This window comes from Venturia canescens, chromosome 5, assembly GCF_019457755.1.
Source record: "Venturia canescens isolate UGA chromosome 5, ASM1945775v1, whole genome shotgun sequence".
Classification (NCBI taxonomy): domain Eukaryota; kingdom Metazoa; phylum Arthropoda; class Insecta; order Hymenoptera; family Ichneumonidae; genus Venturia; species Venturia canescens.
In genome coordinates this window covers 17,022,450-17,042,444 of record NC_057425.1, presented here as the reverse complement: position 1 = coordinate 17,042,444, position 19,995 = coordinate 17,022,450, and the positions used below count along the sequence as shown (strand labels likewise).

The following is a 19,995-nucleotide window of genomic DNA, read 5'->3' as shown; positions in this document are numbered from 1 at the left end:
TGCTGATCACTCAACAGGTCATCAATCAGGAGAACAAAGGAATAAACGGTATAAAGAAGTAATAAATAAATAAAATAAAAGCAAAAGCATATATCAAATATGTCTCCAAATAGAAAAGATGGAAGTATCAACGCAGACAAAGAGCCAAACAAAAAGAAAACACTTCATCCAGCAGACTGGCCAAGAAGGAGGTTGGGACGGCGAGCAAGAGGTAGAAGAGGTTGAGGAAGTCGAGAGGATGAACGGGACGAGAAAGAGAGGAACCAACGATCAACAGCGGGAAAATGGGCAGGAGTGCAACAAAATGGGAAAGAAAAAGAAAAAGGCAACACAAAACTCAGAGACACAGACTCCACGGGCAAAGAACAAAACGACCCAAGCTTTTAATTGGCGATTGATAAAGGTAGACACAGGCAACGAGAGAATGGGGAATAAAGAAAAAATTTCGACACTCATACAAAAACATCGGCGAATTCAACACACTCCAATGGAGATGATCTTGCCAAGTAGACTGTCCCCGACAAAAGACGATAGGTCAGCGCCACCAACAACAAAGAATGAAGGAAGAGACAAACAAAGAGAATATGAAATGAATAAGAGGAAAGAATACAAAGAAAAAATGGAAAAAATGCAAGAAAAGAGGAACGAAGGAAAAGAATGGGAAAAGTGGACAGTAGGGGAATTCGTTTGGAAAAACATGGATGATGGATCAAAGCCAGAAAGGAGACAACCGGGAGAGATAGAAACAATAAAGAGGGTAATAACGAGAATAAGCGGAGACGAACGACAGACCCAGGAGGGAGAGGGAATCAGTAAAGAGGAAGGAAGACGAGTAACGTCAGGGAAGAGCAAGAAAGAAGATAAAGAGCATAAAGAGGAAGAACAAAAAGAGGAACAGCCTAGCACGGAGAGTCAGCGATCCCATATTTCGCCCCAGAGCCTGATCACACTGCAGGGAAAAAACTGGGTGAATGATGAAGTGATCAACACTTACCTGACGTTAATCACAAATCAATCTAAGGCAAGCCCGGAGAAACACGTAAAGGTACACGCTATGAGCTCTTTTTTCTATCCACGTCTCCAAGCGGGAGGATATCCGGCGGTCCAGCGGTGGACCAAGAAGATCGACCTCTTTTCTTTCGATAAGATCCTTATGCCTCTGCATTTCGGCAACCATTGGTGTCTGATATCAATTGATACTAAAAAGAAAATCATCGGTTTCTTTGACAGCCTTCATGGCGGGGACAGGGGTAGCCTGACCACGACGATGAATTACTTAACCCAGGAAGCAAGAGAGAGGAAGAATCCTGGATTCAAGCCGGAGGAATGGGCGATGATCATAAGGAAGAAAATTCCCCGTCAGAGAAATAGCTTCGACTGTGGGGTGTTTGTCTGCCTCTTTGCGGAGTATGAAGTCGCCAATCGTCGCATAGATTTTACACCGGAAGACATGAAAGAACAAAGAAAAAGAATAGTGAGGGACATCGTGGCAAACAAGTTAAAAAGCCTCAAATAATTCATTTTTTTTTTTGACACTCAAAAATTTTATTTTTTTTTACAATCCAACGGGGATATTTCTGTGTTGCTGTTTTGTTTATTATAATGAGAAGGACAATCACTGTTTCAGTGAGTGATGCTCCAATTAAAAACCCACTTATGTTCAGAACTCATTTATATAAAAAAAAAAAAAAAAAAAAAAAAAATTATATATTTTTTTTGCCAATAAACCGAGCAAATATTGTTACCCGACAAATCCTTGGTGTTTCTGTTTAATTTATGCCCTGAAAACAAAAAAGCGTACATTTAAGGAAATAATTACTAACAATGAGCTACTAGATATAAGAACGAAAAATATTACTCACCTATGAAACGTCCAATGTCCGTTGAACCTGAAAAGCAGAAAAATAACAATTAAAAACAGCGAAAAGAATATTTCTTTACGAAAATGGAATCATTTACTTACCTAAGATTTTTTTTACCTGGAACCAAGAAATCTGAAAAAGAAAAAGAAATTGATTAGAAAAACCCGAAAAATCATACTTACCTGAAATTTAGAAACAAGAATAGTACTTACCTGGAACTCTCGCCTCCGCAAACCTGAAAAGAAAAGTAAAAAGAAAATTAATAGACAGAAAATAGAATAAAATGCTTACAAAACCCTTATTTACCGAAGAAGCTTGTCTCGTAGAACCTAGAATCTGAAAAATGAAATAAAAATCAAAAAATCAAATTAAGAAGCATATCACTTAACTGGAACCTGTAAAAGAAAGAACAAATTATTAAAAGAAAGTCGAATACAAACCTAAAAAGAAAGAAAAGAGATCATCGAAGAGGGCGACACTGGACAAGGAAGTGGGGGAACATCGAGCCGTATAAAGTGAGCTCCCTCGGGCCGAAAATCACCATTCGACACCGAGACGAGCTACTGTCAACATCAATCCAAGCACCATCGCAATCCTCAATCTCAAAATGAGTCATCACGTGATCCCTGGAGTTCCCAATCCAACTTTGTGGCCATCAACATGGGAAGGCAACCTTGAGGTCATAATACTGGATTTTATGAACCCAACAAATTTAACCTTCACCACTCCGACGAAAAATGAGGAGTTGAAGGCCTTTGAAGAAGAACTAGCCGATTTCATAGCCCACCAACGACCCAGTCCACTTGTAAACGTAGAAAAAGGCAAATTATACGCTTTGATCAACATAAACATCGCATATCGAGTTAAAGTCCTTGAAATTGACGAGGACGAGGCTACAGTCAAATTAATCGACAGAGGAGTAAAATTAATGACTCCTGTTGACGATTTAAGGCGCATTCCGCATGAATTTGCGTGTGCTCCTTGCTTCTCAACAAAAGCTTTCATTTCCGACGTAAAACCATGCATCGGAGAACAATGGGAGGAAACTCTATGTTTACACTATCAAAGTAAACTGGTCGAGAAAACGGCATACGTATCTGTCATCGGAGAACACCGAACGATAGGTGGATTTGAAATCGAGCTCTACATCAGCTCTTACCGAGTCAAGCTGAGTGAAAGTCTCGTGAGAAACCTTTTCGCGAAACGGGGCATCTACAGGCTCAGTTTAAGGGACGATATTCCATGGGCATCTCTTCCACAAGTTCAACAACTTTTCAATGAACAAAATGGCGAGGTAGAAGAAGGATTCGATGCTGAACGAGCTCACCAGAGGCTTCGAGAACATCTTGAACACCTTGATGCTGAGGATGAATTCAGACAGATGCTGGAAGACGAACCAGAGGGATAAAACCATTCGAACATCGAGACGTCGAACCCCTGCCCCGTCCTCCAATTTAGAACAAAAATCATTTCGCTATTCTCAATTCTTTTTGTCCTGGGGGGCGTTGAAACGGCACTCCCTTTTTCACCACACAAAATCACATTTGAATCACGCGCCACGCGAACTCGCGTTTAGCCGCTCGACGCGACTCACCGTGACTCGGCGTGAAGGCTATCACCTCATAGAAATCGACTCTTTTCTTTCATAATTATAATTCTTTGGTGTTCCAACACCTCAATTAATACAAAATTTACAAGAGGCAAGGTTCAATTGAATAAAACTAATTAAAAATTCAGTCGAAAAGACAATTAAGAGAGTTCAGGTAAAACTTGTCCAGAAAACTCCAATTGCGTGCTGGCTCCAACAGAAATGACCAGTCACGAGCGAGCATTTGGTTCCAGGGGAAATAATGATCGAAAATGATCATAATGTATTAATTTAACGTTGATTAAAAGATAAACTTGATCCATTTAAACTTTAAAAAGCAGAATACAATTTTTGTTCGTTAAAAGCATTTAATTTCACACAGAAATCATTAAGTTCTCAAAAGCGAGGGAAAACAGCCTCAAGCTTGTCCAATTACGGCGCGAGCGGGAATTAGCGACCAATCCATGAATTTAGAGAGCAAAATTCTGGTTGGAGATTATTTTTCAAAGCGAATCAAAGTCCAAGTTATTTTTAGACAGAATTATCATTATTATTTCTTTGTTCAAACGAGTATAAAAGGCCGTGCGGAGCAGCAACGGCAGCTCATTCTTGAATCAGCTCTCGCTTTAGTACAGAGGTAGTGACTCTGGAAATCAGTTCCAACAAACCAACCAACCCAAATACTCCAAATTTCACGCCAAGAGGGAGGGGACTGAGCGATTCCGTTCAGGCCAAAGATTCGAGGGTGAAATTCCTTTCCGATCACGCCGAGAGGGAGGGGACTGAGCGATTCCGTTCAGGCCAAAGATTCGAGGGTGATAACCTATCCATTCCTTATTGAGAGGGAGGGGACCCTGCGATTCCGTGGGGTCTGAAGATTCTCAATTCGGTTCCTTCTATTCCTATGCTAAAGAGGGAGGGGACGGTGCGACTCCGTACGGTCTGCAGATTCTTGGCATAGGACTATTTTCACAAATTTCCCCTTAAAAATTATTTTGTTGGAAGCAATAGTAATCTATTTCGAAAGCATAAGCTCCACTACTCTCTTTGAAGCGAGGGCTGTTTCCCACAGACGAATCATTCTAAATGTTTGATCAAACTAAAAATTAATTAGATTGTCAAGCAGAGTTCAATCAATCTCAGTTGATTTGTATCGAGCCAGTCCACAAACATCATTTAAAATTATATAGAATCAGAATTAATCAGATTGATCAAATTTGCGAAAGAGGAATTAATTTCTGAGCTCACAGATCAGAACTTATAAAAAAATTTAACAAAAGAGAGCAAAAATAACTATAATTGGACAAGTTTCTTGACATTAGGGAAAGAAAGCGTAAATTGGACAAGTTTATTGATACTAGGGAAATATTTTCGTTTATCCCCGAGACACCAACGATTTGCATCACATTTTCATTTGTTCAACAAAACTATTTTGAATAAACACGATTATTATATTCTTTAAACACAAATTCTCATTCTTTCGTTCATTTCATGCCTGCTCCTAAATTTTAGTAGCTCGAAAACACGCGTAGCGGGGGACGTCTAAAAAGCGTACCGTTACAGTATCTATTTGTTAAAGTGTCAAAAGAATCAAATAACAAGTAAAAAATAAAAAACCGAAAAATCGGTCTTGAAATCATTTTGGAAACCGATGCCTCATTCTTCTTATTAGATTCGAACAGCTAAATCAACTGAAAAAAATTCCATTTAATTTACGTGCGGCATTAAAATTTATTATATTAATTCGAGGCCAAGTATTTTCTAATGAATTGAAAAAAGTTACCACTTGAATTACGTGCAGCATTAAAATTTATGATATCAATCGGTGGACAATTATTTTATTAGTAACTCCAAATTTTGACATTATTAAATTCTTCTAAGATGCTTTTAAATCCAAAAAAATTACATGAAAGCTAGTCATATGTTACTCTGGTATTATTCACAAAATTCGACGTCGATTGGATCGATACAAATTATGTTTAAATATGTGTTAAAAGTACTTGTCCGGCCCATCACTTTCCGTTTAAATTGTTCATCCCAATAATAATCAGTGCTTGTCTAGAACTGATGGATCACAAGTATCCATGCAGAGGGAATTGAGAGAATTATCTTCACGTAATTTATACGTAATTGCACTAATTTAATAAAAAAAGCAAAGAAATTGTTCCGCAATATACAAGGAATATTATTGTCCATTGATAAATGAAAATAATTGTACATAATATATATGTTCAAGTTTAAAAAATAATTCTCCAGTTTGTATTTAATGACGGCAATTTTTGCTTCTCACTTATTCTTCCAGCAAACGAATTCCATTCGGAATAAGAGCTAACCTATACTATTATTAAGAACATTAAACTAATAATGAATCGCATTTCAATAAATGTTTAACCGAATTCTGCCATACAATTCCATTTTTTCATGATTGATTTTTATTTAAATCAATAGTGATGGGCCGGACAAGTACTTTTAACATATATTTAAACATAATTTGCATCGATCCAATCGACGTCGAATTTTGTGAATAATACCAGAGTAACATATGACTAGCTTTCATGTAATTTTTTTGGATTTAAAAACATCTTAGAAGAATTTAATAATGTCAAAATTTGGAGTTACTAATAAAATACTTGTCCACCGATTGATATCATAAATTTTAATGCTGCACGTAATTCAAGTGGTAACTTTTTTCAATTCATTAGAAAATACTTGGCCTCGAATTAATATAATAAATTTTAATGCCGCACGTAAATTAGATGGAATTTTTTTCAGTTGATTTAGCTGTTCGAATCTAATAAGAAGAATGAGGCATCGGTTTCCAAAATGATTTCAAGACCGATTTTTCGGTTTTTTATTTTTTACTTGTTATTTGATTCTTTTGACACTTTAACAAATAGATACAGATTAGTTTTTGTTTTAATATAATGTTTTTTCAAGATTAATGAAATTTTTTTCGAATTGTTCTGTATTTTTTTTTATAAAATAATTTTTTTTACAATTTTTCAAAAAATTTGTTTTAAGTTTTATTCTTTTTCACACACACATCACAGGCTACATTTACGCGGCCGCTTTGATACCAGTTTAATATATCACAAATAACAACATAAATAGTAATCTGCACTTCTTTAGATGATGAAAATTATTTTTTTATTTATCCCGCACGCACTTCGTAATGTCGAAACTCTATTCTTACGATCAAAAACTGACACATGGTTTGTACCCATATATATATTGTGACGTGACATTTCTGCCCCGCCACTCGTACGGACGTTGTCGACCAGTGGACCGGGTTTACGGCCCCTTTTGACGCCCCTCGACTCGTCGGGCGATGTTCGGAGTGAGACTCAGCACCACGTAGCTCTTAAGTTTAGCTTAGAATGCGCCTATATTACCGACCGAGCGTTACTTACCTTCTGTGACTACCTTTTACCTCCGAGTGCAGGGCGGAGAGAGAATTTTAGTTTGCCTATTTTTGAGTAATCATGACGTTGCGTTTTGACAGTGGAGTTCGATATTGGAACGAGTTGGTGTTGTCGCTGCCACCGGGGCCTAGCCAAGGATACTATTCGGCTTGCTCTCCGACTGTTCGAGCCGATCTCGCCCGCAAGAACCCTTCCTCCCACACCGTCTACGAGCACCGAAAAACAATCTCGACCTGCGGGCGGTTGAAAGAACACGCTGGCATTGGCCATTTTATGAACGTCGCCCGTGTATTCCCCGCCGTAGCAACCCCGAGTTGCACCGCCCGCACTACCGTGGATTCGGGTGTCAAAGTCCGCGTGAACCGGCGCCTCGTCAGGTGGGATCTGGGGGAGTTTTCCGGAGGTGAGGTGCTGTTTTGCCTGGTGGTTATTTTGTGGTCCCACCACGCATCCTAGACGTCAGGAATCGTGAGGGAGGCCTCCCCTCAGCCTTCCGGAGCTGCCCGCCGGATCCCCAAGAGGAAAGACACCCAGATCACGGTCATCTTGTAGGGAGGAGTGTTTCGAGTGAGCGGGCAAGGTGAGAGCAGTGGAGGAGTAAGTATTTGAGCGTAGCAGCAATTATGGCTCTAACGCCCTCCCCGTTTGAAAATCCCGCGCGAAAGCGCGAGCCCAGAGTTCGCGCTCGGGCTCGCGCCTAGCGCGGGAGCGCTGCAGTACCTGGGCCTCGTGGTGGGGACAGCGCCGAATCGCGAGGACCGCTCGCACGCACCAATTAGTCTTTCTCCGAGCACCGTTACGACGAGTCTTCAATCGAGCCCTCCCGAAGTCGAGTTCTTGGTCCTGGTGCGGCGAGCGTGTTCCTCGGTAAGTCCACTTCTCTTTCTCCATCAAGTTCGCTAGTTAAGTCGAGTCCTTTGTGAGTTTCGGAATATAGTTCCGGTTTTTGTAGAGTTTTTTGTTTTGGCCGTTGAAGCCGGGCACGGGGCCGAAGTATCGAGCGAGATTGTGGCCGATACGTCCCGGGCTCATTCTTTAGTACGGCAGTTTTGCGTGGCTCGTCTTGGCTATCGAACTCACAAGCCATTTGGTCTTCGCGTTAATTAATTAAAGTCTGTTCCGTTCAAATATTTCAAAGATCCTGAGTTCCATTCTGATGTAATGTAGTAGTAAGCGTTGGAACCTTCCACGCAGTAACGTGTTTCTCTCTCTCTCTCTCTCCCTGCACGCGCTGAGGCTCTCGCCGGCCTGTTCGTTCGCGCCTTTGTTTTCGTTCCGTCTCTCTTGCTCGCGTGGTCGCGCGTCGTTTATACGGCGGTACCTGTTGTCTTTTGCGTTGAATATTTCTAGATTCTTTCTTTTGCCTGAGCCTTCACGCTACAATGTCTACTGGGTGTCGTACTTTAGTCACTTTCCGATACATTTTTACGAGCGGCGTTACTCCCTTAATTTCAATCCGTTCTCATATGATCCCGATGTTAATTTTGCTATTATTTTATTCTCTGACCCCCGGTCGAGCGGGTGCCGCTACCTTTTGCCTTGCATTACCTGCGACACCGTTCGTTCTGACGTGGGTTATCTTTTGCCTATTACCTCCAGTCCCGCTTGTCGGGTCGCTGGCTACCTGTTACCTGCCATGTCAGAGCCTCGGTTGTCGTCTATCTACGGCATCTGTGAGATCGCGGGGCGAATCGCTAATCGTTCTCACCCGGCGGATTCGCGCCCGCCGTACGCGAATTTCCATCGTCGCGGCACAAGACCTAACCGTTGTACGCTCGGACTCGTTAGCGAATTACTTTCCCCCCCCGGTTTTGTTTTATATCGCATCCACTCTCTTTCTAATATATCTCTCGCTATATTCTGGTTTATTCATCGAGCTTTCGAATAAATTGTGAACCTTTTTCTGAATTATTTGTTCTGTGTCGGCTACATTTTTTTGTTGCGTTATGAATTGTTGCTCTTTCCCAAGGATCCCCCCCTCTACCTTTTGTACCTCAGCTAAGCTGAGTAGCCGGACCGTCCTCGGTCACTTGTTTCCCTCGTGCTCTCTACATTCTAATTTTGCATGACGTTACCATCGCGAGATCCGACGAAATTCAAGTCGATTCATTCGGCGGTACTTTGTACCTGGCGCCCAGTCCGTTCTCGCAGCCGGAGAATAGCGCGAGGCGAGGTGAGTGAGCCGGAAAGGGACGAATCGTACCTCCCCGGGAAAAATTCGTTACAATATGTATATCGATTGATTTATGCTGTTACCAGCTGTGCTGCGCCGTGTGCTACGTTCTGAAGTTGACGTCATATATATTGTACATTCATAGTCAGAACTGAAATGCACATGCTATATGCTTGCGCATGCCATTTCAAACTTTGATGTAATTGGCCCAGGATTTTTTTCATTGCTCATTGGTTGGAACAAGAATATTCTCACCGGGAATTGGTGATCATGGGGGCCAAGGAGCCTATGCTTGTAGCGGTCAGAGTACGCGTATACAGATACGTCGAATCCCGAATGTGTTAGTAACTTTTGCATAATCTTAAGCCCATGCAATGTTTTTTCTCAGCAATTACGACACCGATCATGCTGATTTTGGGCTCATTCGACAGAGAACTTCTTAATTAGCTGAAAGTTCAATTTTCAAAGCCGTACAGAACTCATGAGTTTCGTAATTAAAGAAAATCGCATACCAATTTTACCCCCACCACGGCAAATCGTTTTATTCAGAGAAAATATAGTCTCGGCGAGAGCCTCAGGCCAGCAGACCACAGAGCTGTCAATGTACTTGTCCCGAGACTCTACCGAGTCTCTTGAAACGACAAACAAATGGTTCTCTGCCGACAAAGTATAAAACGACAAACAAATAGCTGGAACGTATTTTTCATGGATTGTCATGGGATTTTGGTGTTGTACCATACGATGCGGCAAGAGGAATAATTCAAACTATCTTACGCGGCGCTCACACCATCTTCGTAAAAGGCTGCGAAAAGTCTTTATGGCTGACGAACTTTTTGGATCTGTGAACGGAGATTGTCGATTTGGAGACTTTGGACTGCCCATCGTTGAAAAAACTGCTGAAAAGTCCATCGAAATGCGACCATCACCACCACACCAACGAATCGAAATTTAATTGTGCAACGAAGAATGTAAAATCTTTGCAAAGCTGGTTATACGTATATCATGCATTATGTAATAGAGGGATCTTGGAATAAACAAAACAATTTTTTCATAAATGTGTAATTTTATTTATACAATATTCCTCCTCCTCCTCCTCCTTCAACATACATTTCATCGGTGATCAGATATATATATTTTTGCGTTGAGAATATTAGAAATCTCTTTGAGAAAATTCAATAGCTTTCCAATCGCCACCGAGATATTTCATGTATAGTTGTCCACAATGAGCCGTTTCCAGAAGTTTCTCGAATACCGCTGGATTCTGATCGAATGCCTTGACTACTCGCGGTGGCAGGAATACGGTGAATTCATTCCTGATTTCGGCGACGTATCTTTTTCCCCATTTGGTATTTGCTTTCCTCACGTCCGAGACGCGATATTCTTCGTTGACTTGGAGTTCTTTCAGCTTCTTGGCAGGGAGATACTCTGACTTTGCGATGATATTGTTGATGGCGGAGAACTCCATTATGGATATAGTTTTTTGAGATTTTCTTTAAAGAGCAAGTCTTGACTCAACTTTACGAAGACGTGAAGTGATGCTTTTTTCTTCTGGACTCTGCTATTTGTAGTTTTTCCATCTATTGCTACCCCAAAACTGGATCATCCCCTTCCACACGCTTTCAAACAGGTTCAAACGTGATCTATATTGGAATCGATGCAATCTCCTCCGGTGGTCCTTTTTTCTGTACAGGCTCTTTGATTCCGCCGACGTTATGAACACGTGCATTCTAAACTTGTTCAAACACGTTCACAGCATTTCCTACAATTTCGACGTTGCGGAGCCGGACCGTCAATATGATCGTCCATCGATGATACATTCCAATGTTCAACGCAACGACGTAATAATGCAATCTCACTATCGGATTTGTAATATTCGGGTAAACGATCCCACAGAATATCTGTATATTCACCAAAGTATTCCTTGAAGATGGTTGGAGATATAATTTGGAGCTCCTCCGATGTCATTTCACAGGGATTTTTTATCCGTAAAGTCCCATAGATGTTTACAAGTCGTTCCATAATCGAGCACTTTTCACAATTTCTACGTCTGGGTCTAGATGAATCAATATGAGTTCGCACGCAGGGTTGATTGAAATGATCGAAACACAATTGATATGATTGCACATCAGCATCACACTGCTAATACTTGGGTAAACGATCCCATAACGTAGGAATAGAATTACTATAGTACTTTAAAAGCAAAGCCTTCGGCAATGACTCAAGTTCATTTCCGTTAATGTCGATGGATCTTTTACTGGATGGATAGCATACATACTAGCACACCTTTCCATCGCGACGTTTACTTTCAGAATAAGCGTTCGATGTGAAAATTTTTTTTTTCTCGGAAAACATTCAAACAACTCTCGAGTCAAAAGTTCGGGGAAGGGTGCATTTTGAAAAAGAAATCTCGTCGGATCTTGCGCCGTCTCAGGAATGGACATTTATCATTAGACGTCGTGTGACGTGCAATTCTCGGAATAACAATATATTTTTTCAAAGATACAAGTTTCAAGTGAAAAGTCGGGGGAGGGGCATTTTGAAAAAGAAATCTGATGGAAACTGGCACGATCTCAGAAATGCAAAAATATGTAGGACACATAAATTTGTCATTAGAGTAGTGCTTTGGTCCGATAATTGAGATCATTTTCGAAAAGAGCAGGTCACTTTTTCAAAAGAAAATTCCGTCCAATGCAATCTGATGATCACACCGGAAACATAAATCAGTCATTCGAGGAGTGCGGCAATCTTTTGTCATCAAAGTGCCGCCGCACCCCCGCTGTCCGAGAACCTTCCCCCTCCACATACCATGCAGCCCCGCAACGGTCCCCGCGCTCCCCCGTCCCCGCTCCCCCCTGAGATCCCTGAGTTAGAACTGGTATAGCCTTACTACTAACGTATGGTTTGTTGTTTATGCTGATAGATGATGAGGTTATAAAGATCGCGAATTTGACAGTTCACCGATATCCCGGTTTGTAGTACAAGTATATACATATATATTTTCGTTATGATATGACTTATGGTATGTTAGAAATGTTAACTAGATAAGGTTATAAAGATCGCGAATCTGATGAAAAGTGATGGGCCGGACAAGTACTTTTAGCACATATTTAAACATAATTTGTACCGACACGAAATCGACATCGAATATTGTGAATACCAAGGGATCCTGAAAATCTGAGAAGAATCGATTTTCTTCTAAGTATCTGTCACCATAGAGTAACAAATGACTTTTACCTTTGATGCGATTTTTTGGTAACTTTTTGATTCACTAGAACTTTTTCAAGTTCCGGATGCTTCCCGTAGGAATGAATTTCTCACATTCTATTTGATTTTTTTTTCCTTTACAATATAATTACGGTTTTGTATTTCTTCTAAATATAATGTTTTTTTCACGATTTGTGAAAGCTTTTCTTAATTGTGTTGTTAAAATTATTTACAGTTGGTTTCGCAATTTTTTTTTACATGCGATTATGTTTTTAATTTTTTTCATTCGTCATCCGATGTACTCGTCACTTTTGCATTTATTTGACAACGTTTTGTTCATTTGAACACCCAACGTTTTTCATACATTACCAAGATTTAGCAGATTCTTTTTTTTTTATTAATTACGTTTGTAATGGTTTATTTATGACCTTTAGTAATGAATTGCTCATTTGAAGCAAGTTTCGAGATTATCTATTACCTGTAGTTACCTTGCGAACTCGGGTAGGTCGTTTACGGCATTTCGTTACCTGCGTAGAATTAGGGCTAACGCGAAGGCAAACCTCAAGTATTGTTCTTCGAATTATTATTTTGTTAAATGGCGAAGCGAACTATTGTTTTCTGAATTATCATTCTGTTTCAAATTAACTGTCCTGATTTCCCATTTCTCTCTTTGTATAATTTGTTTCCTCATCTAAATTGTTAATAAATGGCGAATACTGTTCTGAATTTTATATTTTTGTTGTTGACTATTTCATTTGTGTTTCGTAATTGCTACTTTGCCCCAAAGATCCCCCCCCCCCCCCCTCTGCCTTTTGTATCTCAGATGAGCTGAGTAGTCGGACCGTCCTCGGTCATTCGTTCCCCTCGTGTACTCTAAGTCGTAGTTTTGCGCTGTGTTTATATCACGAGAATCGACGAAAATAAAGTCGATTAATTCGACGGTACTTTGTACCTGGCGCCCAGTTCATTCTCGCAGCCGGAGAGTTACACGGGAAGAAGTGAGTGAGCCGAGAAGGGACTGGATCATACCCTCGCGGAGAAAATCTACGTTACGCATAAAGCAGAGATCGAAGCCGGCTCGCAAGCGCACCAATGCGTGGTTTACAATGACGAAAATCACTGTAGTTTCGCACTTATGAAGATCACCGGTTTTTATTTTCAGAAATCCGACAGTTTGACACTAGGCACACCGAAATTGCAATACAAAGAAATCCACGAATTTCCAATTCACCATCCGGCTTATAGGGCCAAGTTTAATTTTGAAGTAAATCCTGGTTTGGTGAGGATAGGATTGTGGGGATTTATATTGCAATAAAGTATTCTGTGTAAAAAATTTCCAAAAATATTAGTCTTTATTGTATCGAAGAGTTACCAGGGAGTCAATATGGTGGCGAAGCCATCGAATAGAACCGGTTATGGAATGATTTTCAAAAGAATATTATGCGAAGTCGAAGTGAAAAATACCGACACTAATTTCGAATTTCGTATTTCGATGGACGAGAATGACGCGGTCGTAAATCGCGGCACTCGCGAACACTTTACGTACGAAGTAGAGCAATTCAAAGAAAATCCTAAAACTTGAAAAATGAAACCGTGACGAAGTATTGATCAGTAGCGTGTCACGATCTGACAGGAAGAGAGTGAGAAAAGAGCCGGTTTGCTCCCGGCGTGCGTCGTGCGAAGGGGGGAGGTGCGCACAAAGGTACACACGGCACAAGCTCAAGTGAGAACCACTTACAAATACTTTACAAATACTTACTTACGCATGTCTTTAAATCAACCATGTAAAACAATTCAATTAAATAGAAAAAAAACAAAGAAAAAGATATAATTCGTTACCAGTAAAAAAAATATTCACTTTTTAGGTGGCTGTAATGCATGTTATATGGCTGATAATTATGTTCTATCGTAGGGTTTTGAAAAGCTTACAGAATCAGCATCAAGGTATTATGTGTAAATTGCATAAATATTGAGTCGCTTATGAGTGTTTTTACTTTTGCCGGAGAGTAAAATTTTCACACATGAATTGAATGGGAAATTCGAATGAGATTAGCGACCTCTAAGAAATAAGTTGGAGGGCTGATTTTTTGACACGAAATTTTTTTCATCGAATACTAAAATCTAAAGGGGTAAGGAAAAAATTTTTTTTTTTTAAGCACCCTAATGACCACCTCCCTCTCCACTTCTCCGCTGCTCACAGAACCGTTCCCCTCCACCCACTATGCAGCTCCCACAACGGTTCCCACGCTCCCTCGTTTCCGCTTCCCCTGAGATCCCTTGCTTAGACCGGGCATAGCCTTACTATTAGGGTTAATAAATTTTGCAATCGAAAATTCAATACGATCTTCATTGACCGTTTATGGTGCAATAGGAAAATGCTTTGTCTTTTAGTTTTCGATGTACTCTGGAACATTCAAGTGTTTCGTTATTATGCGGTGCGTCGGACGAATAACGTAGTTCCGGGAAGGAGATTTCGGAACCAAGATGTGAGATACTAATATTCGAAATAATTGATTAATTTCAGATCATGATGAATATAAAGAAGTATAAGAAACCATGTAATGTCATATGGCTCGAGGCGGCCATGGAATGAGTTCCACCTAAAGAAGCGCGCAGTCTGAATCTGAACGTATGTGAGAGATGACGTGGGCGCACTAGTTTCGACTGTAGCTATGACGTATAGAAAACGTGGGAGCAAGTCATCTGCTCCGTGGATAAAGAACGTAACGGTGTTGAGGAGTCTTTGTGATCTCTGTAGGTAACAAACATAATATAGTGTTAGTTATCCGAGTCGCAACCATAACGTACATCGTGATTCGTGAGACTGAGTAAATAAAAGTGTGAAACGGAAAAAGTGGTGGCATGGTGTAAAAGACTATTTCGACATTATTTTTTGGCATGCAAGTTGCTATGTTGGATTTACTATTTTTAGGATTTTTAATAGCTCGTGTATGATTAAAAAATTTTAAATACTGATTCGATATTAGCGACCCCAATTATCCCGAGTGCCCACTTTAACTTTCAATAAATGATTTTTCGCTTTTTTTGTTAACCAATATAAAATCTGTCATATTGAATTTCATCATCTTGAGAGTAGATTCGTTATCAGCGACCCCGAAAATCCCCTAGTACAAAATTTCAAGACAATTGTACGTAAAAAAATGAGTGCTCCAAAGAGTCAAATAAAGAGCCCTTCTTTGATTATTCTCATCGTTAATCTCATCTACATGCGTGTTACTTTTGTTAAATTTCTATCTATTAAGACCTGACCATAGTATTGGAAATATAAATCAAGAGCAGAGTCGTCGAAGTCGAAGAGTAAAATATAAATTCTTAGTAAACGAAAATTTTATAACATTTTCATCACATAGCGAGATAATACATTGAGTACATCCCTATTTGTTATCGCAAAGAAGAGCGACTCCGCGCAAAGTCCAAAAATCTGGTGGTTTCATGGTTTGTAACCAAAGGGGGGTCACGAACAGCATGTAAGTTCGTTTAGGTTTTTTATAGACAGGACACTGCAAAAAAATCAAACACAATCATTAAAAACAAGTTTCAAGTGTGGTTTGTACGACTATTATTGAGCATTTGTCATTATTGGAACCACCCGGTCACATTACTTACCTGATACAATTTTGGGCTTTTTTCTGGAGCATCATGGAGTGCTGAAATCTGGATTATCGGCATCGAGACGAAGAGAACCTTATTAGTAGATTCCCGTAACTTGAGGTTTCTTATATCCCAGCCAGCGCCTTCCAAATACAATCCGAATATATAGACACCCTCCTAATAGAAATTATTGATAGTTTATAATTCGTGTCAGTTGTTCGAAAGATTTTTTTTTTCAGTACATTATTGAGATAAGTTAATATGTACCATTAATTCCAAACAATATTAAAATATGAAAAAAGAATTTTATTTTAATGTAAAACAAAATAATTTTATAAAAAAAAATACAGAACAATTTGAAAAAAATTTCACAAATCTTGAAAAACCATTATATTAAAAAAAAAAATAATCTGAATCTATTTATTAAAGTGTCAAAAGCATCAAATAACAAGTAAAACGTAAAAAACCGAAAAATCGCGCTTGAAATCATTTTGGAAACCGATGCCGCATTCTTCTTATTTTATTTGAACAGCCAAATCAATTTTCAAAAATTCCATCTAATTTACGTGCAGCATTAAATTTTATTATATCAATTCGAGGCCAAGTATTTTCTAATCAATTGAAAAAAATTACCTTTTGAGTTACGTACAGCACTAAAATTTATGATATCAATCAAAAGACAAGTAATTTATGAGTAACTCCAAATTTTAACATTATTAAATGGTTCTAAGAAGCATTTAAATCCAAAAAAGTCACATGGAAGCTAGTCATTTGTTACTCTATGGTGGCAGAGTCTTATAAGAAAATCGATTTTTCTCAGACTTTCAGGATCCTTTGGTATTTTTCACAAAATTCAACGGCGATTGGATCGATGCAAATTATATTTAAATATGTGTTGAAAGTACTTGTCCGGTAAAAACTCAATCATAAAAAACGAAATTGTACGGCAGAATCTGGTCAAACATTGGTTGAAATGCGATTTATTATTAGTTTAATGTTATTAATAATAGTATAGGTTAGTTCTTATTTCGAATGGAATTCGTTCGCTGGAAGACTAAGTGGGAAGTAAAATTTGCCATCATTGAATATAAACTGGAGAGTTATTTTGGAAGCTTGAACATATATATTATGTATAATTTTTTTTCATTTATCGATGCAGAATAATATCCCTTCCATATCGCGGAACAATTTGTTTCCGTTTTTTATTAAATTAGTGCAATTAGAGAAAAATTACTTCAAGATAATTCTCTCAATTCCCTCTGCATGGATACTTGCAATCCATCAGTTCTAGACAAGCCCTGATTTTTATTTGGATAAACAATTTAAACGGAAAGTGATGGGCCGGACAAGTACTTTTAACACATATTTAAATATAATTTGCATCGATCCAATCGACGTTGAATTTTGTGAAAAATACCAAAGGATCCCGAAAGTCTGCAAAAAATCGATTTTCTTATAAGTCTCTGCCACCATAGAGTAACAAATGACTAGCTTCCTTGTAATTTTTTTTGGATTTAAAAGCTTCTTAGAATAATTTAATAATGTCAAAATTTGGAGTTACTAATAAAGCACTTGTCCACCGATTGATATCATAAATTTTAGTGCTGCACGTAATTCAAGTGGTAACTTTTTAAAATTCATTAGAAAATACTTGGCCTCGAATTGATATAATAAATTTTATTGCTGCACATAAATGAGATGGAATTTTTTTCAATTGATTTAGCTGTTCGAATCAAATAAGAAGAATGAGGCATCGGTTTCCAAGTTTTTTTTATGGATGGAATTACCCTAGGGAAAAAAAGGTTAGGACAAGTACATTGATGGTCTCTTGTTTCTGGATGACATAGAAAAAAGACTCAGAACCAGGAAAAAAATTCTATAGAAATAATAAACGAAAAATTGAAAAGTTCAAAAAAATTCAACAAAAATAAAAAATAATCGAAAAAAATTCTGTAAAGAAAAATAAAAAATTTTCAAAAAAATTCATAAATATTGGACAAATTGAAAAATGTAGTATCCAAGTTACATGCAGTATAAAAATGTATGATATCAATTGGAGGCCAAGTTTTTATTGATAATTTGGAATATTTATCGAACAAATCGGAAACATTAATTGAAATTTATGATAATTATTTTCAAGAAAAAAGTTAATGAAAAAAAGTCATAACGGAAGTTACGTGCAGTACTAAAATGTATTATATCAATTCGAGGTCAAGTATTTATCAGTTATTCGAAATATAATCTCCGGCGACAAATGAGCGTTGAGAATCCTTGTCGGGCTCACAACGTTTTATCAAAATTACTAAAAAATTCATGAAAATAAAATCATTAAAAATTCACATGAAAGTCATTCGTTACTTCAACAAGGTACACACTTTAAAGAATCGATTCCCCTCCGACTTTCAGGATCCCCTGGTATTATTCACAACATTCAACTTCGATTGGATCGGTACAAATTATGTTCCAATATGTGTTAAAAGTACTTGTCCGGCCCATCACTTTTTATTCAAATTGCTCATTCGAAAACAAATCAGGACTGTTCTATAATGACAAATATAATAAAATGGATAGAAATAAAGTAATATCTGCAAGTAATTTGAACTTGATTGTTCGCAAGTTCGTATAGCAGTATCCACTTCTCATTTTCGTCAGTGAACACATACCATTCGGTAAGAACCAATGAAAATGAGAAATAATAAGGCACATTACTAGAAATTTTCGAACCTACTCAGCCATGAAATGTTTTTTTTTCTATAGTCACGTACACATTTTGATAAATATCACTAGTCGAGTACGACACGTAGATTCCTGGAATTTGGAGAAAAATGATTTTGTTGTGAATTATGACTCCATATAATATAAATAGATTAATCAACTTCGTCTTTCATTTTCGTTTCATTTTGACAAGAGTGATTCGAAGGAAAATTATTTTCTCGGGAATTACTGTTCCTTAATATTAACACATGCATTAACTTCGTTTTTGATTTGTTTTCGAATGAGCAATTTGAATAAAAAGTGATGGGCCGGACAAGTAAGTTTAAGACGTATTTGAACATAATTTGTACCGATCCAATCGAAGTTGAATGTTGTGAATAATACCAGGAGATCGTGAAAGTCGGAGGGGAATCGATTCTTTAAAGTGTGTACCTTGTTGAAGTAACGAATGACTTTCATGTGAATTTTTAATGATTTTATTTTCATTAATTTTTTAGTAATTTTGATAAAACGTTGTGAGCCCGACAAGGATTCTCAACGCTCATTTGTCGCCGGAGATTATATTTCGAATAACTGATAAATACTTGACCTCGAATTGATATAATACATTTTAGTACTGCACGTAACTTCCGTTATGACTTTTTTTCATTAACTTTTTTCTTGAAAATAATTATCATGAATTTCAATTAAAGTTTCCGATTTGTTCGATAAATATTCCAAATTATCAATAAAAACTTGGCCTCCAATTGATATCATACATTTTTAAAAGTTCAAAAAAATCAAATAACAAGCAAAAAATAAAAAACCGAAAAATCGCGTTTGAAATCATTATGCAAACCGATGCCTCATCCTTCTTATTTGATTCGAACAGCTAAATCAATTGAAAAAAATTCCATCTAATTTACGTGCAGCATTAAAATTTATTATATCAATTCGAGGCCAAGTATTTTCTAATGAATTGAAAAAAGTTACCACTTGAGTTACGTACAGCACTAAAATTTATGATATCAATCAGTGGACAAGTATTTTATTAGTAACTCCAAATTTTGACATTATTAAAATGTTCTATGAAGCTTTTAAATCGAAAAAAAATCACATGAAAGCTAGTCATTCGTTACTCTATGGTGGCAAAGACTTATAAGAAAATCGATTTTTCACAAAATTCAACGTCGATTGGATCGATACAAATTATGTTTAAATATGTGTTAAAAGTACTTGTCCGGCCCATCACTTTCCGTTTAAATTGTTTATCCAAATAAAAATCAGGGCTTGTCTAGAACTGATGGTTCACAAGTCACAAGTATTCATGCAGAGGGAATTGAGAGAATTATCTTTACGTAATTTTTACTTAGTTGCACTAATTTAATAAAAAAACGGAAACAAATTATTCCGCAATATACAAGGGATTTTATTCTGCAT

General features: G+C 37.9%; 1 protein-coding gene across 1 annotated transcript; it reads left to right on the top strand.

Moving 5' to 3' along the window:
* Positions 1-118: 118 nt before the first annotated feature.
* On the top strand, positions 119-1,516 carry LOC122410991 (sentrin-specific protease 2-like). The gene has a single exon (XM_043419498.1). The coding sequence runs from the start codon at positions 119-121 to the stop codon at positions 1,514-1,516; it is 1,398 nt and encodes a 465-aa protein (XP_043275433.1).
* The last annotated feature ends 18,479 nt before the right edge of the window (positions 1,517-19,995 follow it).